General features: G+C 37.4%; 2 protein-coding genes across 6 annotated transcripts in view; one reads left to right on the top strand and one right to left on the bottom strand.

Annotated features, from left to right (window-relative positions):
* FBXL5 (F-box and leucine rich repeat protein 5) overlaps positions 1 to 4,846 on the top strand; it is a 75,193-nt gene extending 70,347 nt beyond the window's left edge. For 2 of the 3 annotated variants that reach the window (XM_059381170.1, XM_059381171.1), the window contains one exon: positions 4,025 to 4,845. In XM_059381170.1, the coding sequence (XP_059237153.1) occupies positions 4,025 to 4,101 (77 nt within the window). In that variant the 3' untranslated portion in view covers positions 4,102 to 4,845. Of the gene's footprint in view, positions 1 to 4,024 lie in introns of all 3 variants that reach the window. The other variant, XM_059381169.1, reaches the window with a different exon arrangement.
* Positions 4,847 to 7,605: 2,759 nt separating this feature from the next.
* Positions 7,606 to 27,492, bottom strand: part of CC2D2A (coiled-coil and C2 domain containing 2A) — a 136,520-nt gene continuing 116,633 nt past the window's right edge. For all 3 annotated transcript variants that reach the window (XM_059381164.1, XM_059381167.1, XM_059381166.1), the window contains 5 exons: positions 26,348 to 26,482; positions 14,274 to 14,396; positions 12,200 to 12,258; positions 10,146 to 10,323; positions 7,606 to 8,709 (listed from right to left, as the gene is read on the bottom strand). In XM_059381164.1, the coding sequence (XP_059237147.1) occupies positions 8,521 to 8,709; positions 10,146 to 10,323; positions 12,200 to 12,258; positions 14,274 to 14,396; positions 26,348 to 26,482 (684 nt within the window). In that variant the 3' untranslated portion in view covers positions 7,606 to 8,520. The remainder of the gene's footprint in view (positions 8,710 to 10,145; positions 10,324 to 12,199; positions 12,259 to 14,273; positions 14,397 to 26,347; positions 26,483 to 27,492) is intronic.

Genomic DNA, 27,492 nt, shown 5'->3' with positions numbered 1-27,492 from the left:
ATTTTTTCTGAAAATATACATGGTCTTAGAATAATAGGGAGCATAGTTAGGTGACAAACTATATCAAATATTTGGGTAACATTTAACTAAAAATGTATTTGTTAAAAAAAGCTTCATATAGTTAGCTACTAGATTATTAACTAAAAGAAGTAAATACTGATAAACAATATGCATAACTAAGTAATGAGTGGTAAATAAAGCAGAATGACCTGTTTCCTAAGAGATTTTGGAGAAGATAAGTTAGTATCAGATATTCAAATATTATCTGCTGTGATCAAGATACTGTACTAAACACTGATTAAAAAATGCCAGTTTTATTCTTCTGAATGATTCCTCGTGACATTTAAATTTGTGATTTGATTGAGAAAGTTTAAGATTTAAACATAAAAGAAGGCTTCTTTGCCATAACAATGAAAAACTTCTTTGTCATTTAAGAAGTGTTAAGTAGAATTGCATAGTTTCAGAGCTCTGAGGAATACTTGAGCAATGATAGCAAATAAACTTTTTGTACTGATTTTGCATTTCATTGTCTATATAATTTATGAATTAAGATAGATTAGCTCATAGTTCTGGAGGTGACAAAGTCTCAGATGATTTGCTCTCTTATGTTTCTAATTTAAGTTAAAGAGGAATTAAAGGTAAGTGAAGGTAAGTGCAGATATACAGCATAAATAATATACTTAAAATCCAGGAAAAACAAGTCAATAATACAAATTTGGGGAAATAACTATAGTTAACATTATGGCTCTTTTAATCTAATATTTAAAAAATGCTTTTTTATCTTTAACATGCCTTTAAAATTTTTATTTAATGATTATGCCAATTTTATTTTCCTATTTTCTTTATTATTTTTTAATGTAACTTAGCTCTCATGTATTACAGCCATTTGAATTCTTTGTTCTATATTGAGATAGACATTTGCTGATGATGAGTCAAATATTTAAAGGGAATGGCTTTTTGAGTTGTCAGTGTCTGTGGAAGCACAGCTGTCTGCTTGAGATACTTGGCAAAATAACATACGAGGTATCTTAGTCGTGTTTCTGTATAATGCTGCTTCACTTTTTGTTGTCCATTTATTCCCTTTTCTGAACAGTCCCTTCTACAATGCTTAGGAGTCTCACTGTTAACATTGCTTACAATTTTCATGCTTTGGAAATTGCCGTTCTCTCCTGTTTTCTACATTATGAGAGTAACGTAAATTAAAAACAGGGGTTGTCTTCCCTTTTGCTTTGCCCCAGGCCTTTACTAGAATAAAATCTCCTCATGGATGACCTTACTTTCATGACTATGAGGATCAGATACCTGGTCTGTAATTAACCTTAAGGTGGGATTGTAATTTTGAGATAGTATCTTAGTTACTGTCTAGGTTTCTCCAGATAGATCCTACTTTCTGATTTGAAAACACTGATGTATTAATTTCCTCTCTTCATTCTCTACTTAAACCTCAGATATTCTAGGAGGGGGTACATTTTATATCAGTGAGAGGAATTTGTTTTGTGATGTTAATAAGGAGATGCTGACAGATAAGCAGGATTGGGTTACTTTCAACCTAATATGGGACACATAATTTTATTCCTACGCTTTTCTTCCTCTGTGATCCCTATTACCATTCTTTAGACTTTGAGATCAAAGAGTGACCAGAGTGGCCAGGCTGGACCTGAGGTTACTGACTGAGCCTGTCTTCTGGGGGGGATGGTGACTAGCTGTATGTATTTGGAAAGATAGGGATCTCTAGATAGTTTCTTTGATCTTTGGCTCCTTTGAGGCTCCCTTATATTTCCTGTGTTAAAACTAGTAGCATACTTCACTTTCATTGCTTTCGGCCATCTCCTAGGATTTTTCCCAGGTTATTGTTGAATTCAGTGTGAAGTTTCTTCCTTACCTTTCTGTTCTTTTAAAAAACAGGAATATAGAAATTTTAAGGTATTTTAAGGGAGTTTTAGTTGGAAACTTGTTACGTCTCCATGTCTTTTTCTTACTTCTCCCTTTTTAAAAATTTTGGAGTAGAATTACATACTGAGAAATAGATTTTTGCAAAATCCACCAGTTCAGGCATTTCATCACAGGGACTGAGTGTCAGGCAGAGCAGTTAGGTAGTGAGGCGGGGGATAGGTCTTGAAGAGAAGCTCTAGGTGATTGTCAGGCAGAGCAGGAACCAGCATTTAAGGGGTACAGAAAGACAAGCTCAAAAGAGGTGGCATGGAAGGTTGAGTAGTGTGTAAGGAAAAAGCTGAAGATCTGTTCAGAAGGAAAACCTGGTCAAAGGTTGACAGTGGGAGAGTTTCAGACTATAGGATTCCTTATCAAGACATTTCTATATGATATGTACTAGGACATTTTACTTTGATTTTGGTTAAGATGACTAACCTGGAGTCTTATTTTAAGGGAAATTGATAACAGATAGTACTTTGTGAATTGTTTAAATATTTGACACATTCAACTTTGCCTTTTTAAAATAGGACAGATTTTAATTGTGGTTAAATAAAAATGGGTTTATGGTAATTCAGTTTTATATTTGAAATGTTTTAGACTTTTTTAATGGAAAATTTAAAATATATATATAAACATGGAATAATAAAGCCTCATGTATTATTTGCTTTGGCAGTTATAAAAGTGTGGCTGATCTTCTTCCATTGCTCACTCCCATACCTGCTCCCCATATCCCAGGCATCACATCTATTTTAAAATTAAACATAGATTTTTGAAAATAAGTGAAGTCCTAACCTATTGAATTCTCACATATGCTTGTAAAGTTCATTAGTTTCTTTTTTTACTTACACACACACACATATATATATATATATAATCATTTCTTTATTGAAGTACATGAACGTTATACTTCATTGATTGTATATCCTAAGAAGTATGCCTGTAATGTTTCGTGTGTGACATGTCAGGAATACAAGGGTATATTCTGGGAAATAAGTGTTTTGTGTGTTTCATTGCAAGTAGCCATTTCCTTATGTTGGTATTAGCACAGATGCCTTCTTTTGCAGAAGACTGCTACTTAAAAAAAACAAAACCAAGCTTATTTAAAAATAGTTTTGTGGGTTAAACTAGATATTAATCCAGAGTACTATGTTTTTTCAGTTATCAATTTGACATAGTCTATAAAATGACATTTCATGTACTTCTTGTATGGGATCTTTATATTTCACAAATGCAAGGATTTTGGTTCTAATTGATGAGTAAAGAACGAATTAACTGCTCTTTGTTCATGGTGCAGACATACTGAAAGGCTTCCGTATAGTTAAAGCATCCTTTTGCACATTGCCTGCCTTTATGAAAACTGTGATTCATTCAGAGAACTTAACGTTTGTTTATGTGCCATGATACTGCTGCTTTGATATTTCCTAATTCTCATCTGTGTTCCTTAATGGTTCTTTTATGTAGTGTCTGGGCAGCATAACGTGAATGGGATAAAATGTCAGTTATTCCACAGTATTGCATTCTTCTTTTGTAATTGAATCATTATTTTTATTATGTCTTAGGTATGTTTATTTAGTTATTCATTCATTATATACTTAATTCTGGAAGATAATTTCATTTAACCCTAGCCATTTTGGCTGCAGCTGTTAAAGATATGGAAGACATATTCAGTTTATGTCTATATAGTTTAAGTTTTGACTGTAATGTTTTTGTAATTGCTCTATACTGAATTCTTTAGCTGATCTATGGAAAGGGCTGTTTTTGTCTTAATTATATTTCAAGGAAGGATATTCTGACTGTTGTTAAGTTAGCTGGGCAGTCTTGCTTCTGTGGGTTATCTTTTTATCTTTGTTTTTATTTTGTAAGATTGTAGCTGAAAAATTATTTCTTTCCCTTCTTCTTTCATTTAGCTTTTGGACCAGTTAAAGTAGACCTGCTGTTGGTTTATTTGTGCCTAATTTTTATTTATTAATTGGGACATTTACTTCTAAGTTATACATGTATTGCTAGTTTAAAAAAAAGTCAGATATGTCTTAGCTCTTTCATGTGATGTCTAAGAAATTTCCTCCTTTCACACTTCTCTGTTTTTATACAGGTCCTCATGCTGATACCGCCAGCGGATGCCAGAATTTGCAGTGTGGTTTTCGAGCCTGCTGCCGCTCTGGCGAATGACCCTTGACTCCTGACCTTTGTCTACTTCATTTAGCTGAGCAGGCTTCCTTTCATGCACTTTACTTACAGCACATTTCTTGTGTTAACCATCCCTTTTTGAGTGTGACTTGTTTTGGCCCCATTTCTTCAGTCTCAGAAATCTTAATTTACCAGTCCGTTGTACAGTGTTGTTTCTCTTGCAAATCATATTTTTGTTTTAGAAAGGGGTTAGATCTTTCCGTAAGGGTGAGAACAGTTTTATCGGTTTTCTTTTAAATGGAATGCTTTGAAAAGAATGTCACTAATGCCATGCCATTTAAAGTATTTTTTAGATTAATTTGAGTTTTAAAGTCAGTGGGGTTATTGATTCTCCTTATATATAAACACTGTACCAAGCTTTGCAGATCTTTTCAAACATACATTTTCGAAGTTTTATTTTCAAAGATTGCACATTTTTGAAAACCAGTCTTTTTTCCATGTTTCCTTTGTTTGAGCAATTCTCAGAGGGCCAATTCAAACATACCCACATACAAGAGTCTTTAGGATAATAGAATAAATTGGCTTCTTGGTGTTAGCTCAGTGAGCTAGCAAAGTACCAATGTATTTGTATTTGCTTTCTTCAAATACTCCTGGTTCCTACCACTGTCCCTAAATTGTCAAATTTGGGAGGGATTTTTAAAAATTCCACAATCATTTGAAGATATGTATCAATAAAATCTACTTTGAGGACTTTATCAAATAATTTTTTTGGTGTTTTGATTTCATTAGAAATCTCAATTCACGTTTATGTTAGTGTAAAATAGGACTAAATATTTTTCTTTGAGCTCCCTTGAAATGATGATCCTGGCAATTTTAGACAGATACCTAATTTTGTTGAGCTGAATTGTCTTTTTTGAAATTAATTTTGCAGTAGTCAGAGTTTGAATGTGTATTGCCTATCTTTGTTGCTGTCTGAAGAGACAGTGGGAAGGGGGGACCTGTCATTCAGGTATCGTATATTGAATCAGTTTTATGTAGTGCTCTATATAATTTTATGTCCCGAAGAGAAGAGTCAGCAGCAGCATGCCGTCTGCGTTAGGAAATTCGTGCAAGGCTGTGGAAGAGGAATTAATCTATAGTCTTGTTACTTGTGTTCCAGGTATTCTTTTGTTTATTTTATGGAGGGATAGGAGGAGTCTATCCAAGGACTAAACGGGCCCAACCCTGCTTAGCTTGCAAGATCAGATGAGATTGGGCATGTTCAGGGTGGTATGGCTGTAAAGGAGGGGTAAGAGGGGAAGGAGTAGGAAAGGTACAAACTACAGGTGAGCAGATTTCAGTTCAGGCTAAGAGAAAACTTTGAGACAGAGCTGTGTAAAGATGAAGGAAGACTCATTTGATGAGAACATGAACAGGGAGAATCCATCCATGTTTTAAGTCTCACTAATACTTGAATTAAACACTCCAAGGGAGACTAAGTCTGGGATGGGGTGCCTTTCTAATGGCTCTCTCTGAAGTGTTGGCTCCTGTCATAGTTGACACTTGCACAATGTTTTCTTGTAGGACAAGGCAGCTGTGTGAGCGACCTTCTTACATTTTGAGCTTGTGCCTCTGAGGTGTAAGTAGTTGTGGCTTTTGTGGCACTGTGAGACCCAGCCTCCTTAAAAAAAGTCTGGCCTAAGCACAAAATAAGAAGTGAATTCTTGATTCCCTTGGATAATGTGAAAGGAAATCTAAGCTTAGTGAGCACTTACGGGGTCTGAAGTTTTGTCAGGTTGATTCTCTTGTAGTTACTGTGTTTTTATTTTCTTAAGTGTTTAATAAAGTTGATTTGAAAAGCTTACATCAGGGACTATTTCAAGAAAACAAACTACAAGAATTCTTCTGAGTAAGTCCATCCAGCTCCATACTTTGTCTTACCTGTATTTACATGAATCGTAAGTAAAATTACTCACCTGGACTCCTGGCCCTGAGTCATCAAGTGAGGACTCAAGTTTTTCCTCCATGTAGTCACAAAACAGTATAATATTTTGGGGGAGAAATCTTGATAATGATTCAGTGAGATTTCAGGAGTTGACTTAAATGTTAGCCTTTTACATTAACTAATTTGAGCAGGGTATCCAGGGGAATACCAGGTGATTGAGGTGCCTCCCTTTTGCTTTGTCCGGTGGTGCTTGATATTAGTGAACCATTCAGTAGGACCTGGAGATCTTGGACTACACTCACTTTGGTGTGTCAGCACATTGTCCTCAAGACTTACGGCTTTTCTACTCTTCCTCTGTAGTTGCATGGGGGAAATCGACAACATCGACACCCATTTAATTTTTATACATTAACGTCAGAGTATAGTTAGTATTTGATGAAACACTATAAATACTTGGTTTAAACTTACCTTGAGTTTTATGATTGATTTAATGAGTTTTTGGAACTGTTCATTCTTAGGCTAGAATGTAAATTATGCGAACTGCCATGGGGTGCCTGACAGGCATCAGGTACTCAGCGCTGTGCAGTGTTCTAAGTACCTATACTTACATATACTGACTTGTTGAAACAGTGAGAGGAAGTAATGTGATCATTCTGATCCTACTTGTGGGGAAAATAAGTAGCACAGAGGTTAAGTAACTCGTCCATGGATACCTTGTAATCTTGGTAATGACTGTTATAGGTCGGTCCTTGAACTCTCCCTTGACAAAGAATTAATTCATAGTTGAGGTATCAGAGGCATGTAAACACATAACTATAATATAATTGGATAGAGGAAAGCATAAGGGAATAAAGTAAAAGGTGAATATTTTCCTTAATTTGGTCCCTCTGGCTTTATGTGTTGTTTTTTATAAGTGAGATCAGATTCTAGGTATATCGCTAGTTCTCAGCTGGAGTCAGTTTATCCCATAGAGGACATTAGACAATGTCTGGAAACATTTTGGTTGTCAAAATTTGGCAGAGGGAAAGGATGCCAATGACATTTAGTGGGGAGAGGTCAGGGATGCTGCTAAAAACAGGTTAGCCCTCCACCAAAAAAAAAAAAAAAAAAGGCCTAAAGTGTCAGTAGTGCTTCTATTAAGAATGCTTTATGTACTTCTGTTTTATGTACATCTTCCATGTCAGCACATATATTTAATACCTTTTAATGGCTTAGTATAGTATATGTGTTTGTGCTTAGTATAGTATATGTGTTTGTCTTAGTCTGTTTAGGCTGCTGTTACAGAATACCATACACTGAGTGACTTAACAAACATTTATTTCTCCTATATTTGGAGGCTGGGAAGTCAAGGGATAAGTTGTTGGCAGATCTGGTTTCTGGTGAGAGCTCTTTTTCTCATTTGCAGAGGGCCATCTTCTTATTCTATCCAGACATGGCCTAAAGAAAGGAAGCAAATTCTCTCCTGTCTCTTCGTAGAGTGGCATTCATCCCAACACAGGGCCTCCAATCTCATAAGCTAATTGCCTCCCAAAAGAACAGTCTCCAAATACCATTGCATAGTTGGGTTTCAAGATAGGCATTTTGTGGGGAAGACAAACCTTTAGTCCATAACAATGTCTTAATTTTTTTTTTTTTTTTTTTAAAGATTTTATTTATTTATTTGACAGAGAGAAAATCACAAGTAGATGGAGAGGCAGGCAGAGAGAGAGAGAGGGAAGCAGGCTCCCTGCTGAGCAGAGAGCCCGATGCGGGACTCGATCCCAGGACCCTGAGATCATGACCTGAGCCGAAGGCAGCGGCTTAACCCACTGAGCCACCCAGGCGCCCAATGTCTTAATTTTTTAAATGACTTTCCCTTTTGGTGAATGTTTAAACATACTCCCCCGTGCCAATACCATATTGTTTCAATAGGAGTATGTGTGTGTATATATGGGTACATCATGTACACGTGCATGTTTGCTCAGTATTTCTATAGGATAAGGTCTTTTTTTTTTTTTTTTTAAGATTTTATTTATTTGACAGAGAGATCACAAGTTGGCAGAGAGGCAGGCAGAGAGAGGGGGGGAACAGGCTCCTGATGTGGGGCCTGATTTTGGGATCCTGGGACCACGACCTGAGCTAAAGGCAGAGGCCCCAACCCACTGAGCCACCCAGGCGCCCCTATAGGATAAGGTCTTAAGAGGTATTTGGTGTTAAAATTTTTATATTGCAAAGTTGTTCCTTCCCCCAGAGAAATTGTGTTGTTTTGCTGGGTCTTGAAAGTATGATGGGTATTCTGGGTAGGCAAAGAAGGAGGGCATTCCAAGTAGAAGGTAAATACAAAGGCATAGAGTTAGGGAGCTCTTAGTGTGAGGGGGAACTCTGGGTAGCTTTGGTTAAAACAAGAGGCAGGGCCGACTACGAAATAATACTTACTTTGAAAATGATAATTTTATTTCGTTACTTACAAATAATTTGTTCTGATGTCAATATCACAAAAATATTCTCATACCTTAATTACAGTTTTTACATGATACAAAAAATACACAAAGAAAAAATTACCTGTTGCGTATAAGGGAGGCAACATAAATCCAAACAGACAAAACATTTTTGGGGTATGGGTGGATATATACAGCTAAAGCAAATTCAACATTGGGAACATCAATATTATGTACTCCGGTGCTGTACACTGCTTCAATTAAAGGCTTCAGTTCAGAATAGGGCATGTGCAGGGGAAATCCAGAGAACTGAAGGAAAAAAAACAATCAAGATTTGTAGTCATTTGTGAAGCTCGAAAATTTCATTGTATTTTTTTCTCCGTGTTTAAACATAAGCAATTCTTAATATTCTTGTCTTCCTTCTGTATCTCAAAATCATTTATTTAGTTCTGCTTTTCTATTCAGCTATGTATTAGCAATACAGAAAATGGAGAGGGGCCACATGTCTTTTTTGTTCAGTTGCTAGCATATTGACTTGGTGTATAAGACAGCTGTTAGCACCCAGCCTCCCTCCACTATTCCCTTCCCTCTCCCTGATAGTCCCTAGTTTGCATAGTAACCCACTAATTCTAGGGATCTGGATTAATCCAAATCAATGTATTCTGTCCCCATGGCCACAGTGACTGATCTATAGGGATGGGCATGTGATCAAAGTGAATCTCAGGAAACTTGCTAGGAATGATGGTACACAGATGTGCTCTCCTGCTTTGGACAGTATGTGTGCAGATGTGAGTCCTGCCTGAAGCTTTTCCAGACATTTGGTTCCATGAAAAAAGGGAGCGTGAGGACGGTGCCATCACACAGAGGAGGACAAGTTGGAAGACTTACAGAAGAGTGACAGCTCTGACAGCTACTCACCTCTGATTTTTACTTAAATAAACCAATAAATTCTTTTTATTGCTCAAACCTGTTTGAATTATTGCTTGAAGACATCCTAGCTGAAAACCTAGTTGTTGTTTTAAAATTCATTCATTTATTTTAGAGACCAAGTGGAAGATGGGCAGAGGGAGAGAATCTTCAAATAGACTCCCTACTAGGCTCAGAACCCAACTTGCGGTGGGGGTGGGGGGGTCGATCCCAGGATGGGGCAATCAAGACCTGAGCTGTAACCAAGAGTCAGACTCAACTGACTGAGCCACCCAGGCACCCCTGAAAACCTCGTTTTAGTAAATAGAATTAAATGTCCAACTTGACTTCATGCTGTTTAGCCAACAAGACTTACTGTCTTAATTTGAGACTGCTTTCTAGGTTTTATTATCCACACAGCACTGCTGACAGACAGTGGTGAGAACATACCTAATGAGAATTTTTCTTAGCATTGAAAAGCAATTAGTATAAAATGATCTCCTTAAAACTGATCAAGAGTGGTGTTGGTTTTACCTTTATGCACAGTTGAGTCTAGTATGATTTAGCCAGATGTTTTAATTGTATTTAATACTCTTGCAATACATTTTTTTAAAGATCTTTTCATTCCGTAGTCTAAGAGCATTTTCAGTTTATAGAGGCATTTTGCTGTTTAATAGCTTAATTACTGAGATGAACTTTGAATTATGTCTTTTACTCTATGCGGCTTCATCTATGTACTGTGGAGAGAGAAGTCGTTACTTTCTCTAAAAAGCCATTACCATGCAATTTCCAATTTGAAATGAAATCCACAGGCTCAGTTTAGAGCCACTGGTACTTACCCGGTAGTCTCCCAGCTGTTTGAGCAGCTCTGCTCTGTGGTCATCTTCTACATCTTCTCCTCGACTTCTTTCTAACACTGGCAAGAAATGCCGTAGGGCAGAGGTACAGTACCTATTCCATCTAGTCAGATGGCGTGGCCTCCAGTCCATGATTTTTTCTTTTAGTATTTTTTCAATCCTGTTTATAAAAAAGAAGCTCTATTTTTTGCAGCTGTGGCTTTTTTTTTTTTTTTTAAAGACTTTATTTCACAGACAGAGATCACAAGCAGGCAGAGAGAGATGGGAGGAAGCAGGCTCCCCACTAAGCAGCCCAACAAGGGGCTTGACCCCCAAGACCACGGGATCACGACCCGAGCCAAAGGCAGAGGCCTCAATCCACTGAACCCCGAGGCCCCCCAGCTGTGGCTTTTGTAAACAGTGGGGATTGTATGCAGTGGGGATTCAGGCAGAGTTGTCATTCAATAGGCATAGTTCATGTTGAAAGCCTTAAATATATTTTTTTCTAAAGATTTTTATTTATTTGACAGAGACAATGAGAGAGGGAACATGAGCAGGGGGAGTGGGAGAGGGAGAAGTAGGCTTCCTGCTAGCAGGGAGCCTGATGTGGGGCTCGATTCCAGGACCCTGGGATCATGATGTGAGCCAAAGGTGGATGCTTAATGACTGAGCCACCCAGGCACCCTGAAAGCCTTAAATATTTGTAGGTCTTAACGCTGTGTATTGATTCTTTACCGTGTGCTGTGACTTCTGTTTATGAGGGTTATTTTTCTGAATTTCCTTAAGACTGTTCTTAAGATAACCATCATTACTAAGCTTTACATCCTATAGATCCAATACCTATCATATTAACTACAAAGCAGGATATCGAAAATTAAGTTGCAAACAGAATAAAGGAAAATAGCTAACATTTACTGAGCTTTCATTTAGCAGGTACTAAGTAAAATGATTTCTATTCATTTTAATTTAATCCTAACTGTGACTATGAGGAGGATACTGTCCCAATTTTACTTACATGGGGACAGTATGAGGCAAGATGATGACTTAAAAATGGCAGGGGAAAAAAAAAAGAAAATGGCAGGGGAAACTTGGGTTTGAGTTGAAACCCTGCCAATTCTAAAAGGTCTCTTGGGTATCCCTAACCAAATGCACAGGTTTAGGGGACCCAGCTAGCTCCCCACTGCTTAATAGCTATAGGATCCTCTTCTCATTTGGCACGTTATACATATTTTTGTTCTGGTTTTCAAGATGATCTGAGCAAGAGTATGGTTGAATTGCCATGCGCTTCATTAGTATTGGATAAATAATGTGGGTCTAATAGTATCCTGAACCTATCAGAAGAAATAAAAACTTTTGGGGAATTAGTTGTCTACGTGGGGATCTCCAGTAAGGCTTTATTTAAAACTTGAAATTGAGAATAAATTGGAGTCTTTTAGTAATAATACTTTTGAAAGGGTCACATTTATTCTCGAGTATTTGACATGTTGCTCTTTAACACAGCTTGATACAGTAGAAAGGGCACACAGGCTTTGAAATCAGAAAGATCTGACTGGGCTCAGAAGCCTCCTCTGAAACTGAGCGAGTACGTTGAGCCCTTTGAACCTTGGTTTCCATGTTTGCAAAACTAGAAGAGTAAAGTTTCGTTTTACGGGGTGTTAAGAATTACAGGGACTCTTACCAGCTTTCTCCATGTGTTAGGTTTATAAACTAGCTGAGGCTCAGTAAGCCAGTAACTGTACAAAAGAGGCATGTTTAATCAAGGTGAGGATTATGATAAGTCTGAACAAGACCCATAATATGATGCTGAGCTCTCATCTGAGGTGAAGTTTTGGGAGAACTATTGTCATTGCTGGAGGTCACTTGTGTTTGTTCCAAGCCACGCCGATACGAAGACCTCCCTTTGAGCTATGGGATTTAGAGATCACTGTATTTGGTATCTGTCTGTGAACGTGAATTAAATTTAATTGCTCAAATTATTGATCCAGACTGAGAATTGCTTAGTTTGGTATTACGCTCCCAGTGTCAGATTGCATGTGGATTTATGGATATCATATGACCTGTCTTGTAGCTCAGCTGCGGCCGCTTTGTCTGTGCGCTGGTAAATTAGTTCTTCTGGCTATAAAAGAGAAAACAGTTAAGAAATTCTAGAAATCACACTTAATTTGAATAGCTATCCATTCTTTTCTAAATCTTTTTAAAAATTATGAAATCTGAGACATTCCTTCAGATACAGAGGATAGTATTACGGATACCAGTGTACCCATGACCATAAGTACAATACCACAAATAAATTATACTGCTGTGTAGTTCTTAATTTCTTCTCTTTCCTCTTTCATCACAGAAGTAGCTATGACCTGAATTTATTTTTTAGCACTTTCAACATGTACCTACTGTGTGCCAGGCACTTTTACAGGGGATATGAATATACCCATGAATAAAAATTCCTGCCCTCCCAGTGTTTATATCATAGTTGGTGGAGATAGGCAAGTTAATAAAATGTATTTATGTTTTAGTTGCAGTTTTATGTTCCCTCAAACATTGTTTTGTTTGGGTTTGGGTGTTTTCTAAACTTTTTGTAATAGTTTTTTTTTTTTTTTGTAATTCGAGTTTAGTTGACAGAGTTACATTAGTTATTTCAGTTTTACAAAGTAGTGATTTGGCAAGTCTGTGTAATAGTTTTATGCTGTGAATATGCCCCTTTTTTCCTTTAATACTATATTTAGAGATAATAACATCCACACCTTTAGAGTGCTAAGATTTATTAATGTTGATTCATTTGTGTAACTACTATAAAATATTCCATTATGTACTCTACATAATTTGTCTCTTCTGTAATTACAGTTCTTTGGTATTATAAACAATTTTTAAAAAAAGATTTTATCTATTTATTTGACAGAGATAGCACAAGTAGGCAGAATGGCAGTCAGAAGGAAAGGGAGAAGCAGGCCCTCTGTGGAGCAGGGTGCCCGATGCGGGACTTGATCCCAGGACCCCTGGATCATGACCTGAGCCGAAGGCAACTGATCAACTGAGCCACCCAGGTGCCCATAAACAATGTTTCTATGGAAAATCTTGTATATGTCACCTTGTACACATGGAAGAATTTCTGTAGGGCACTTTTAAACCCTTTTTTTTTTTTTTGGAATGGTTTGGATCACAGTAAAAAATGTATGTATTATATACTCAGTGTATACACACACATATATAGCTAACAAGTTTTAGTAAACAGTTTTCATGCTTACTACTTAAAAATAATCTTTTCATGCTTATTACTTACCACTGGCTATGACCCTCTGGATCATGCCTTGTGATTCGATTTCATGTTTTAATAGCAGTCATGAAATTTAGTTATTAATTTAGTGAGTTGAGACCAGCATTTAAGAAATTAAATAGAATATATTTTGAGGTACTTTATGTCATGAGGCTTATTATATCAAAACTTAATATTTATATACTGATTCATGATATGGTGGTAATTTCTTTTTCTTTCTTTTTTTTAAATTTTATTTTAGAACCCTGGGGGTTTTAAAATTTATTTTTATTTATTTATTTTTTATCTTTTTAATGATTTTATTTATTTATTTGGGAGAGAGAGAGAGAGAGAAAGAGAGTGCATGAGAGGAGAGAGGTCAGTGGGAGAAGCAGACTCCCTGCCGAGCAGGGAGTCCGATGTGGGACTTGATCCCAGGACTCCAGGACTATGACCTGAGCCGAAGGCAGTCGCCTAACCAACTGAGCCACCCAGGCGCCCCAATATGGTGGTAATTTCTTACGGTGAGTTGGGCTCAACTAAGTTTGAAAAACATTATTTTTGACTGAATATCTAGGAGTAGAATTAAGGTTCAAAAAATACCTGGCTACCCAGTATAATGATTTCAAATTCCTTACTTTGTCTAATTTTTTTTTTTTTAAGAGAGGGAAAGAGAGAGGGGGTGGGGATGAAGGGGGGTCAGAAGGAGAGAGAGAGAGAGAATCTTAATTAAGCAGGCTCCACACCTAGTGTGGTACCCTACCCAGGGCTCTATCTCACAACCCTGGGATGATGACCCAAGTTGAACTCAAAAGACATTTAACTGACTGAACTACCCAGGTGCTCCCTTTGTCTACGTTGTTAATGAAAGGATTATATACCTGAACACTAGAGAGGCCAGGATATGGAAGGCTTCTTGAAAAGAAAGATTTCCATAGCTTGGGCTTGGTGACGTCAAAATTTATCCGAAGTGGGGAGTCATATCGTTGAATATTAAACCAAATCTAAAAAAGATAAGACTACATTAGTATATATGGTGGCAGATATATATATATAGATGCGTGTATGTATAGAGGAAGCAGACAGCAAGAAGACAGGATGCACTTTTTTTTTTTTTTTTTTGGCCTGTTTTGATTTGTAAAACCAGCATGCATTTTACAATCAGAGGCATCATAAAATGGTTATTGGCTACTTTTTCATATTTTACATCTGAAGTTGAGGTGCACCTCACCACTGATTATAGGTTGACAAAATAAGATAGTTCTAATAAGAAAAAAACTTTTTAAGGAGAAGATAGACAAGGCTTTTCCTTTCTCAGTGGCTTTTCTCTGTTCTTCCTAGCCTCATAATTGAGTTACGTATCTACGTCTTTGCTTCCAGAGCACTCTGCAGTCTCTAAATGGCACCTTTCTTGTTGAGGCATGCAGCATATTGGTTCTGGAATCAGGCCACTTGTATTTGAATTCTGCCTCCAACATTTACTAATGGTGTGACCTTGGATTTTTTTTTTTTTTTTTTTTTAAGATTTTATGTACTGACTTGTCAGATGCGGGGAGAAAGGGAACGCAAGTCGGTGGGGGGAGCAGCAGGCAGAGGGAGAAGCGGGCTCCCTGCTGAGCAAGGAGCCCAATGTGAGACTTTGTCCCATGACCTGAGCTGAAGGTAGACGCTTAACTGACAGCCACTTGTGCATCCCTTGGGTGGTTCATTTATCTTCTCCATATCTCATTTTCCTCCTCTATGAAACTGGGATAATATACCCACCTCAAGGTTGCTGAGGTAGATTAGTTAATTCACCTCTTAGAACAATGCCTGGTACATCGTAGGTGCTCAGTAATTGTTAGCTAATTTATTACTGTTATTAATTGCCTATCCACCTGCCTCCTCACTAGATATGGCAATGTTGTCTTGAGGACATTTGCCATGTTTGTTATTCACCACTGTATCGTTAGCATTTAGCATAGCTTCTGGCATACAGTAGGCGTATTAAACGACATATGCATTAGTGGTAAATTTGTCCATTCCACAAATTTTCAAGTATCTACTATGTTTGGACCCAATTTCAGTCACTAGGGATAAACTAATGAATGAAACAAAGTCCCTGCCCTTATGCAGGAGCTCATGAGAAGATAGTGTGAACAAATAAGTAAATATATGGGATTTCAGATGATGTTACATGATGTAGTAGATTGTGTCACTGACCTCAATTCTTCACTCCTTCATATACACTCTGCCATGTTACTTTGCAGTTCCTCCCACTAACTGCGGTGAAACAGATTTCCCTGCTCCTTGATGTTTGGTCAGTAGAATGGGACAGAAGTGTTTGTGTGTAACTTCTGAGTCTAAGCTTAAGAGGCTTTGTGTGTTCTTGCTTGCCTTTTTGTGCTTCTGCCAAGTCCCAGAATAAACACATATGAAGCTGAGCTGTCCTGCTGACCCAGAGATTCATAAGAATAACTATTTGAGGCCCTTTAGTTTGGGGATGGGTTTTTACTGTCTTTACGGTGGCAACAGCTAACTGTAGAAGGGCTGTGGAGAAAACATGGGAAGATGTGAAATTTCAGGGTGTGCAGGGAAATTCTTGCTGGAAAGATGACATTTCATCAGAAATGCAAGAAATGAGAGGGAAATTTATGAAGCTATCCAGTAAGGGGAAAGGTCTTCTATGCAGAGGAGACAGCAAATGCAAAATCTGCTTGATGTGTTGAGGATCAGTGAGGAAGATGGTAGCTTTAGAGGAATGAGCAAATTACAGCAGGTAAGAGATGACCTCAGTGGAGGATGGGGAGTGCTGGTGGGATGGCTGTCAGGTCGTAAAAGGCCTCGTGGATTATTTTAAAGACTTTGATTTTGGAGTGAGCTAGGAAGACACTGGGATCTTTTAAGCAAGGGGTGACATAGTCTTTCATTTTCACACTAATACTCTCTGCTGTTTTGAGACTAGACCCAAGGTGGTAAGGGTAAATACTGAAGTCTCCAGTTGGGAGGCTATTTGAAATAATCCAGGTTAGAGCTGCAGTGTGTGGATCAAATAGTAACAGTGAAACTGGTGAGCTATGGTCAGATTCTGGATATACTGTGAAGCCCACAGGATTTGCTGATGAATAAATAGGATGTGGGAGAAAGAGAGAAAGGAATCAAAGTGACTGCAAGGATTTTGGCCCAAGTAACTGGACTGATGGAATTGCCCTTTACTAGATCAGAAAGACTGCAAAATGAAAATGGGAATTCAAGTTTGGGCGCCTTAAGTTTGAGTTGTATGTCTGGCATCTACATGAAGATGATGAGTAGGCAGTTGGATATTTGAGTCTGAAGTTCTGGGAACTGGGTGAGCTAGAGATATACATTTGGGGATTATCAGCATATGTATGTTCTTAGGGAGGAGGTATAGATCGAAAAGATGTTCGTTGAACTTGAACTTTGAGGATCTGATTTTTCAAATTTGGAGAAATAATGAAAAAGCAGCAACGGATGTAGAGAAGGGATAGCCAGTGAGGTTAGGGAGGCTTTGGTACTTGGAATTCAAATTAAATTGTTTTAAGAAGGAAAGGTCTTTAAGAACTACAGTTTGACTGTAGGGTAGGGAATGTACAGAGAAGTAGTGGGAAGTAGTGCTGGAAAAAGTTGAGGTCCGATTATATAGGACTTTGAAATCTGAGGTGAGAAATTTGTTCTTTTTTTTTTTTTTTTTAAGATTTTATTTATTTATCTGACAGACTGAGATCACCAGTAGGTGGAGAGGCAGGCATAGAGAGAGGAGGAAACAGGCTCCCTGCTGAGCAGAGAGCCTGATGTGGGGCTCGATCCCAGAACCCTGGGATCATGACCTGAGCTGAAGGCAGAGGCTTTAACCCACTGAGCCACCCAGGCGCCCCGAGAGATTTGTTCTTAAATCTATATACTTTCTGAGCCATAGAGTAATGAAGCCAATTTCATAGATTTAATCAGTTATCAGCATACCAAATAATTGGTTAAGTTGGAGAGATTTAGTTGGTTATTTATTGTTAATTCGGGGTTGAAACAATTATGGCATGGCCTGGGAAACAACAGGTAGAATCTGTATGATTTGGTATCTGTTAATATGATTGAGGTAGGAGGAAGTAAGGGAGAGAGAAAAATCAAAGACAGTTCTGAGCAGTGAATCTAGGTAACTGACATCTTAGAAACAGGAAGCCAGGAGGAGGAACTGATTTTGGAGACAAGGGGGAAATGATTTGTTTTGGATGGCCAAGTTTTAGATTTATTTTTAAATATTTATTATTTATATATATGGAGAGAGAGAGCCAGCGAGCGCACTTGTGCATGAGCAGTGGGGAGGAGCGGAGGGTGAGGGAGGGAAAGAATCTTTGAGCAGACTCCCATCCCCACTGAGGACCTTGAGATCATGCCCTGAGCTGAAACTGAGAGTCAGCTGCCCAATAGACTGAGCCACCCAGGTGCTCCCAAGTTTGAGATTTTGATAAAGCCCTTGGGTGTCTCGCAGAGAGAGATCCTGAAAATTCAGAATCCAAAGACAGATTCTGGGGCTAGTGACAGGATTAGAACTTCTTTGCCAGGATAGCCTATATAGAGTTACAGTTAATAATAATAGGTGTGGTCCTGCAAGAAGTTTAAATATAGAATCTTCAGGAACATAGACCTTTTTTTCATTTAGCTTACTTTATTCTTTTTTTTTAGTGGTCTCCAAACATTTTTTATTAACATATAATGTTTTATTTGTTTCATGGGTAGAGGTCTGTGATTCATCAGTCTTAGGCAATTCACAGCACTCACCATAGCTCATATCCTCCGCAATGTCCATCACCCAGCCACCCTATCCTCCCATTCCCTTCCACTCCAGCAACCCTTGACTTTCAGCGGTGGGAAGAAGTGCCAGTGAAAGAAACCTAAGAAACTTGCAGAGAAAATGAAAACCAAATAGTTCTTTTTCTGTAAACCAAGGTGGGGGAAAGTGTTTGTTTGTTTGTTTTCATGAAGACGGTGTTAGTAATGTCATGTACCACAGAAAAGGCAAAGAGAAGGAAGATGAGAGTAAACCACTGGATTTATTTATCCATTAGCAAAACAAGTACTTCTTAGAGTTGAATTTCTATAGGATGGTCAGGGAGGAGGAACTAAATTATTTAAAGGGTTAAAGTCTGAGTTTCCTGGGAACATAGAAGCAGGGGATATAATTAGTAATTGAAGAATTCTTGAAGCAAAGGAAGGAGAAGCAGTGGTAGTTTAGGGTGTATCTGGGTTGTCAGAAGCATACAAGCACACCTCTGAGATACTGTGGTTTGGTTCCAGACCACTGCAATAAAGTGACTATCATAATTAAGGAAGTCAAATGAATATTTGGTTTTCCAATGCATATAAAAATTATGTTACAGTATACTGTAACCTATTAAGTGCATAATAGCATTATGCCTAATGAAACAATATACATACCTTAATTTAAAAAATGTTGCTAAATATGCTAACCATCATCTGGACTTTCAGTGAATTATCATCACTAATAACAATCATCATAACAAATATAATAATAATGAAAAAGTTTGAAATGTTGCAAGAGGGGTGCCTGGGTGGCTCAGTGGGTTAAAGCCTCTGCCTTTGGCTCAGGTTATGATCCCAGGATCCTGGGATCGAGCCCCTCATCGGGCTCTCTGCTCAGCAGGGAGCCTGTTTCCTCCTCTCTCTCTCTGCCTGCCTCTCTGCCTACTTGTAATCTCTGCCTGTCAAATAAAATAAATAAAAAAATCTTTAAAAAAAATGTTGCAAGAATTACCAAAACATGACACAGAGACATAGAGACAAAAAGTGAGCAAATGCTGTTGGAAAATGGCATCAACTGACTTGCCTGGCACAGAGTTGGCACTGATGTTTAATTTGTAAGAAAACACAGTATCTGTGAATATAATGAAGCATAACAAAATGAGATATGCCTGTATTTTGGGACTGTTGGACTTCTGAGCATATCAATAGATAGAGAAAGAAAAAAAATATAGGGGCAAGTTGTAATAATGAGTAGAGAGACATGTCTTGTAGTAAGGGTGGAAAGCAAAACACAGGTAGAAAGGGGAGATACTTATTTCTTGGCAAAGGAGTACAGGAGGAGAACGGCTGACAATCCAGAGAAGTTGTGTGGTGGAGCACAGGGCAGTAGAGGTTTTATAGCACAATATCAGACCAGGTAGTGAGCATAAGGTCCTCTATCAAGAGAGGCCAAGGCTTAGAACAGCTTTGGAACAGCTGCCACGAAGGATGCCCAACATCATGAGCTACTGTTGTGCTTCTTGTTAGTAAGGAGGGGGGCCTTTCTCATGAAACCTGGGAATTATGTTAACTAGTCAACCACACAGTAATTGTTTTGAGGACTAATAATAATTTTGACAGGGAATGGAGTTCTTTGAGGGCTTTCTCAATGCCTGTTAACTCTGCTTGATTACAAATGGCTTTAATATGGTTCTTTAAACATAGGAGGATCTTAGCAGTTCAGTCATGATTATGATAATGCTTTTAATTAAAAAAGTAATGAACATGAGAATGGCACTCCACAGTGCTCTTCAAACTTGCAATTAATAATTGCCATTTGCTGAAGTCCTATGAAAGACAGGTACTTTATTGGGTGCTTGGCATATATTTTCTCTTATTTTAGCAGTTACCATAAAGGGTAGACTACCCTAAAAGGGAGATTTATGAGAGAACAAGAGCATGTGAATGGGGAGGGGTAGAGGGAAGGAGGGAGAAAATCTGAGGTTTGACACACCGCTTGATCTCAGGACTCCAAGATCATGACCCGAGCTGAAAGCAATAGACAAGACGCTAAACTGGCTGAGCCACCAGGTGCCCCTAGACTAGTGGTCTTTAAAGTAGGTTGCACTCACCAGAGATGAGGAGAAAATATTAGATCTTTTTTTTTTTTTTTAAAGATTTATTTATTTGACAGAGAAAGAGATCACAAGTAGGCAGAGTGGCAGGCAAAGAGTGAGGGGGAAGCAGGCTCCCTACTGAGCAGAGAGCCCGATATGGGGCTTGATCCCAGGACCCTGAGATCACGACCTGAGCCAAAGGCAAAGGATGAACCCACTGAGCCACCCAGGTATCCCAATATTAGATCTTCTAATGCCTTTTTTAAGAGTTTTTTTTTCCTCTGTATAATAATATATTGATGCACAAATGAAATACATAATTCATAAACAAAAATATTATATTGTAGATGCATGCTCAAGTGTTTCCTGATGTCCATGAAGATTGAAAATGAAGGGATGGAAACACACACAAGTGGAAGCAAAAAGAAACTGGGGTAGCTATTCTTGTAGGAGAAAATAGACTTTAAAACAAAGACTGTAACAAGAGATGAAGAAAAATACTACACAATGATAAAAGGGACAATCCAAAAAGAGAATTATAACAATTGTAAATATCTATGCACCCAGGATAGGAGTACCTTAATACTTAAAGCAACTGCTAACAGACACAAAGGAAAAAATAGACAGTAATACAATAATAGTAGGGGAGTTTAACACAACACTTACATCAATGGATAGATCATCCAGACAGAAAATCAACAAGGAAACAATGCTTTCAATGACATGTTAAACCAAGTGGACCTAACAGATAGGTATAGATAGATATAAACACATTATTCCATCCAAAAACAGCAGGAACATTTTAGGTGCACATGGAACTTTCTCCAGGATAGAACATGTATTAGGTCACAAAATAAGTCTTAATAAATTCAAAAAGACTGAGATCAAATGATGCATCTTTTCTGACCACAATGGTTATGAAACTAGAAATCAATCACAAGAAAAAATTTGAAAAGAACACAAATAAGTGGAGGCTAAATAACATTATTCAATAATTAATGGTTGAACCAAGACATCAAAGAGTAAATTTAAAAAAATACATGAAGACAAATAAAAACCATAATCTTTGTGATGCAGTAAGAGCTATTCTAAGAGGGATGTTTACAGCAGGATAGGCCTACCTCAAGAAACATCTTTAATAAACAACCTAACCTTACTCCTAAAGGAGCTAGAAAGAGAAGAAACAAGAAAAATCCCAAAGCCAGTAGAAGGAAGGAAATAAGATTAGAGCAGAAAAAATGAAATGGAGACCAAAAAAACCCAAACAAACAAAACCCCAAACAAAAAAACAGAAAAGATCAATGTAACCATGAACTGGTTCTTTGAAAAGATAAAAAATTTGTAAACCTTTAGCCAGACCCATAGAGCAAAAAAAAAAAGGACTCAAAATCAGAAATGAAAGAAATAATAATACAGAAATACAAATGATTTTAAGAGAATATTATGAAAAACTATGTATACCAACAAACTGGACACCCTAGAAGAAATGGATAAATTCCTAAATATAACTTAAAACTGATTCCAGAAGAAATAGAAACTTTGAACAGACCAGTTACTGACAATGAAACTGAATCAGTAATAATAAAAAAAAAACCTCCTAACATGGGGTGCCTGGGTGGCTCAGTGGGTTAAAGCCTCTGCCTTTGGCTCAGGTCATGATCGCGGCATCCTGGGATTGAGCCCCGCATGGCATCTACTGGGAGCCTGCTTCCCTGCTCTCTCTCTGACTGCCTCTCTGCCTACTTGTGATCTTTGTCTGTCAAATAAATTAGGAAAACAAAACAAAACAAAACAAAAAAACAGGGGCACCTGGGTGGCTCAGTTGGTTAAGCATCTGCCTTCAGCTCAGGTCACGATCCCAGAGTCCTGGGATCATTTCCCACATTGGGCTCTCTGCTCTATGGGGAACCTGGTTCTCCCTCTCCCTCAGCGTGCCACTCCCCCTCCTTGTGCTCCTCCTCTCTAACTCTGAAATAAATAAAATCTTTAAAAATAAATAAATAAAAAATAAAACCAAAAACCAAAAACTCCTAACAAAATTTTAGGACCAGATGGCTTCACAGGTGAATTCTACCAAACATTTAAAGAAGAGTTAATACCTATTCTTTTCAAACTATTCCAGATAATAGATTTGGAAGGAAAGCTTCCAAATTCATTCTATGAGGACAGCATTATCCTGACACCAAAACCAGACAAAGACACTACAAAATAAAACCCCTATAGGTCAACATCTCTGATGAACATTGTTACAAAAATCTTCCACAAAATATCAGCAAACCAAATCAACAATATATTTTTAAAAACCATTCATTGCCGAGTGGCATTTACTCCAGGGAGGCAAGGGTGGTTCAGTATTTGCAAGTTAATCAATGTCCTATATCACATTAATGAGAGAAAAGATAAAAACCATATGATCCTCTCAACAGATGAAAAAAAAGCATTTGGCAAAGTACAGTATCCATTCATGATTAAAAAAAAAAAACCTCTCAACAAAGTAGATTTAGAGGCAACATACTCAATATAATAAAAGCTATATATGACAAACCCACAGCTAACATCACATTCAATGGTGAAGAACTCAGATCTTTTCCTCTTAGATCAGAAACAAGACAGGGATGTTCACTATAACCACTTTTACTAAACATAGTACTGGATATCCTAGTCACAGCAATCAAACAATTAAAGAAAAGGCATTAAAATTGGTAAGGAAGAAGTAAAAACTTCACTATTTGCAGATGACATGATATTATAAAAAGACAACCCTAAAGAAGCCAGCAAAAAACTCCTAGAACCGATAATTGAATTCAGTGAAGTCAGATACAAAATTAATATACAGAAATCTGTTACAATTCTATATACTAATAATGAAGTAGCAGAAAGAGTAATGAAGAAAACAATCCCATTTACATTTGTGCCAAAAATAACAAAATAACTAGGAATAAACTTAACCAAGTAGGTGAAAGACCTATACTATGAAAACTATTAAACACTGATGAAACTAGTTGAAGATGATACAACAAATTGGAAAGGTATTCCATGCTCATGGATCGGGAGAACAAATATTGTTAAAATGTCTATGCTAAGGTGTGGTGCATAAACAATGAGTCTTGGAACACTGGAAAAAAAAAAACCCATCTCTCAAAAACAAAGCAAAAATGTCTATGCTACCCAAATCAATCTACAGATTTAATGCAATTCCTTTCAAAATACCGATGGCATTTTTTTTTTCATAGAACTAGAACAAATAATCCTAAAGTTTATATGGAACCACAAAAGACCCCAAGTAGTCAAAGCAGTCTTTAAAAAGAAGAACAAAACTGGAAATATCTCAATTCCTGATATCAAGATGTACTACAAAGCTGTAGTAATCAAAGCAGCATAATATGGTACTGACACAAAGACACATAGATCAACAGAATAGAATGGAGAGCCCAGAAATAAACCCATGCTTATATAGTCAATTAATCTTCAAAATGGAGGCAAGAATATGCAATAGCAAAAAGACAGTGTCTTCAACAAATGGTTTTGGAAAAATATGCAAAAGAATGACGCTGGCCCACTTTCTTACACTGTACACAAAAGTAAACTCAAAGTGGATTAAAGACCTAAATATGAAACCTGAAACCATAAAAATCTGAATGAGTGCTGGCAGTAATTACCCTGACATTGGCTTGTAGCCATATTTTTCTAGATATGTCTCCTGAGGCAAGGGAAACAAAAGCAAAAATAAACTACTTGGACTACATCAAAATAAGAAGCTTCTGCCCTTGGGGTGCCTGGGTGGCTCAGTGGGTTAAGCCTCTGCCTTTGGCTCAGGTCATGATCTCAGAGTCCTAGGATCAAGCCCCACATCAGGCTCTCTGCTCAGCGGGGAGCCTGCTTCCCTCTCTCTCTCTGTCTGTCTCTCTGCCCACTTGTGATCTCTCTCTCTGTCTTGCAAATAAGTAAATAAAATCTTAAAAAAAAAAAAAAAAAAAAAGAAGCTTCTGCCCAGCATAGGACACAACAAAACTAAAGGACAATATACTGAATGGGAAAAGGTATTTGCAAATGATATATCTGATAAAGAGTTAGTATGCCAAATATATAAAGAACTTATACAACGTCATACCAAAACAACAACAACAAACCCCCTAAGTAATCCAATTAAAAAAATGGACAAAAGACATGAACAGACATTTCTCCATAGAAGACATACATATGGCCAACAGACATATGAAAAGATTTCCAACATCACTAGACATCAGAGAAGTGCAAATCAAAACTACAATGAGATACTACCTCACACCTGTCAGAATTATTAAAATAACACAAAAAAGAACAAGTGTTGGTGAAGATGTAGAAAAAAAGGAACTCTTATGTATTGTTGGTGGGAATTCAACTTATGGAAAACAGTATTTTCCACTATGGAAACCAGTAACCACTATGGTTAACACTAAAAAGTGCAACCCCTATGGAAAACAATATTTTTTTTCCTCCAGAAATTAAAAATAGAATTACCATATGATTCAGTGATTCCACTACTATGTGTTTACTCAAAGAAAATGAAAAGAATTCATTTGAAAAGATATATGCACCTCTGTTGTTTACTGCAACACTATTTATAATAGCCAAGATATGTAAAGAACCCAAGTGTCCACTGATAGATGAATGGATAAAGAAGATATATATATGTATATGTGTATACACACACACACACTGGAATATTACTAAGTCATAGAAAAGAATGAGATCTTGCCATTTGTGACAACATGGATGGACCTATAGTATGTAAGGCTAAGTGAAGTAAGTCAGATGGAGAAAGACAAATACCACATGATTATACGTGTATGTGGAATTTAGGAAACAAAACAAAAAAGAGATAAAACACCAGACCCTTTAATACAGAGAACAAACTGGGGTTTGCTGGAGGGGAGGTGGGCAGGGGGTGGGTGAAATAGATAAAGGGGATCAAGAGTCAGACTTATTGAGATGAACACTGAGTACTCTGCAGAATTGTTGAATCATATTGTACACCTGAAACTAGTATAACACGTGTGTTAATTGTACTTCAATAAAAAATACACATTGGGGATACATGTTGAAATGATTTTTCTGACAGATGAGTGGAGTTCAGACCACTAAGACAGATGATGATGATAAAAATAATCATAGCAAACAATATAGAGTTGTTCCTGTGTGTTAGCTGCTCTACACTGATCATCTCATCCATGGCTCACAACACTTTTCAACGTAATTGCTACCATTACCGCCATTTTACCAGTGAAGAAGCTGAAGCTGTATGACACAAGAAATTTTCCCAAGCTCTCACAACTAGTAAATGATGAAGTTTAAACTTGGGTAGTCTGGCCCTGTGACTCGTGTTTTTTTTGTTTTTTTTTTTTTAAGATTTTACCCATTTATTTGACAGAGAGAGAGATCACAAGTAGGCAGAGGCACTCGGGGGGTTGGTGGGGGGAAGCAGGCTCCCTGCTGAGCTGAGAGCCCGACGTGGGGCTCGATCCCAGAACCCTGGGATCGTGATCTGAGCCGAAGGCAGAGGCTTAACCCACTGAGCCACCCAGGTGCCCCGTGACTCATGTTTTTAACCACTTATTATATGGTACCCTTCATAATTAAGTTTGCCCCCAATCACCTGGTGTACACTAGGAATCTCTCTTTAAAAAGGGAAAGGAAGGGGGGAGGGAAAGAAAAAAGGAAGGAAGGAAGGATGGAAGGCAGCGAGGAAGGAGGGAAGAGGGGAGGGAGGAAAGAACCCAGTCTTCTTAGATGGTAAGTTTGCCTCACTTAGTTCTCAAAACTGTGAGTTAGATACGTATAAACTGTACTTCGGAAGAGATGAGGACAGAGCCAGGACATAAACTCAGGTCCTCTGAATCTAAGGTTTTTAATCTTTTTAACCTCATTGTGCTTCTCTGCAGATCAAGTGACTAATTCAACCGAAAGTTATTGTTTAGGACAGTCTTGCCACTGTGCCTGACACTACATTTCTTTAACTGTTATATATGAATGTTCGTATACATTTTTTGATATATAAAATATTATTAAATCAGTAGGTCAATTAAAAAAAAAGAAAGCAACAGTCATCCAAAGGTAATACTTACGTTATCGGGACCTATTAAACAGCCCACACTTTTTAAGGGACAGAATGTATCAAATTGTCCATAAAAATGTCCAGTGCAGGGATTCCATATTAAATAGTGACTTTGCTCCCGAGTTAGCACATAAGCAGTTGGACCCTGAAGGAAAACAGTCATTACGTTTCCAATTAATTACATAGTTGAGGTCAAGATTAGTTTGCACACATGATTCATTATTTTAGTTGGACCCCTGATTTCTAAAATTCATGGCTAATGAGGAAAATTAGTTTGAAGTTCTAGGTTGCACTGGACTTAAGAAATAAAAGCAAATGTTCATTTTTGCAAAATGTTTGCATCTGCTAGTATAGTAGACAAAATAGGGATAGTTGATTAAGTATTTGGAGGGCTGATTATATCTGAATTCAACTCTGTTCCTAATACAGTAACTAGTGTTTGAGATACATTTATAATTTTGTAAATGCATAGATGTTTTGAAAAGATACACACCAAACTGTTAGCAGTGACTACACCTGGGGTAGGGAGTGGGTGTGGGGGTTAGAGCCTGACAAAGTACTTTAACTTTTACTCAGAATACTTGTATATTCTTGGATTATAATTATTACAATTATAATTATTTATTATATTATTTTTAATTATAATTATATTTTATATAGTATATAATTATATTATTTAATTATAAATATTTTATTTATTAATTATTTTTATAATTTTATTTTATAGTGAGCATTTATTCATTTACTGCTTATGTATGGACTTCCTTTGATGCTCACAATAGACGTCTGGGAAAGGGAGGGCAAGATTTATTATCCTATTTTCCTTAAAAAGCTCAGAGTTGTGAACTGACTTGCTTAGAGCCACAGAGCTCATGAGGAATAGGCAGAGCTTTGAACCCAGGCTTCGTGACTTCCTAGACTAGTGTTCTTTTCCTTGTACTGGGCTCCCTGAAATATAATGATGGATAATGAATTAGTTTTTGATGTGATATACCTGCGCAGTGGCAACTGGTGCTATCTAATTCCTGGAAACGTGTGGCCTCCTTTGGATACACTCTTTTTGGATAAACTGCTTTAATTCGTGTGAACTTTCTAACCTTGTACCTCAAATTACCCTAACATTCCCCAAATTTAGGGATATTTGCAGTGGACTGG

This window comes from Mustela nigripes, chromosome 1 (assembly GCF_022355385.1).
Source record: "Mustela nigripes isolate SB6536 chromosome 1, MUSNIG.SB6536, whole genome shotgun sequence".
Lineage (NCBI taxonomy): Eukaryota > Metazoa > Chordata > Mammalia > Carnivora > Mustelidae > Mustela > Mustela nigripes.
Note: the sequence above shows the minus strand (reverse complement) of the source record. Positions and strands in the feature narration are given on the sequence as shown.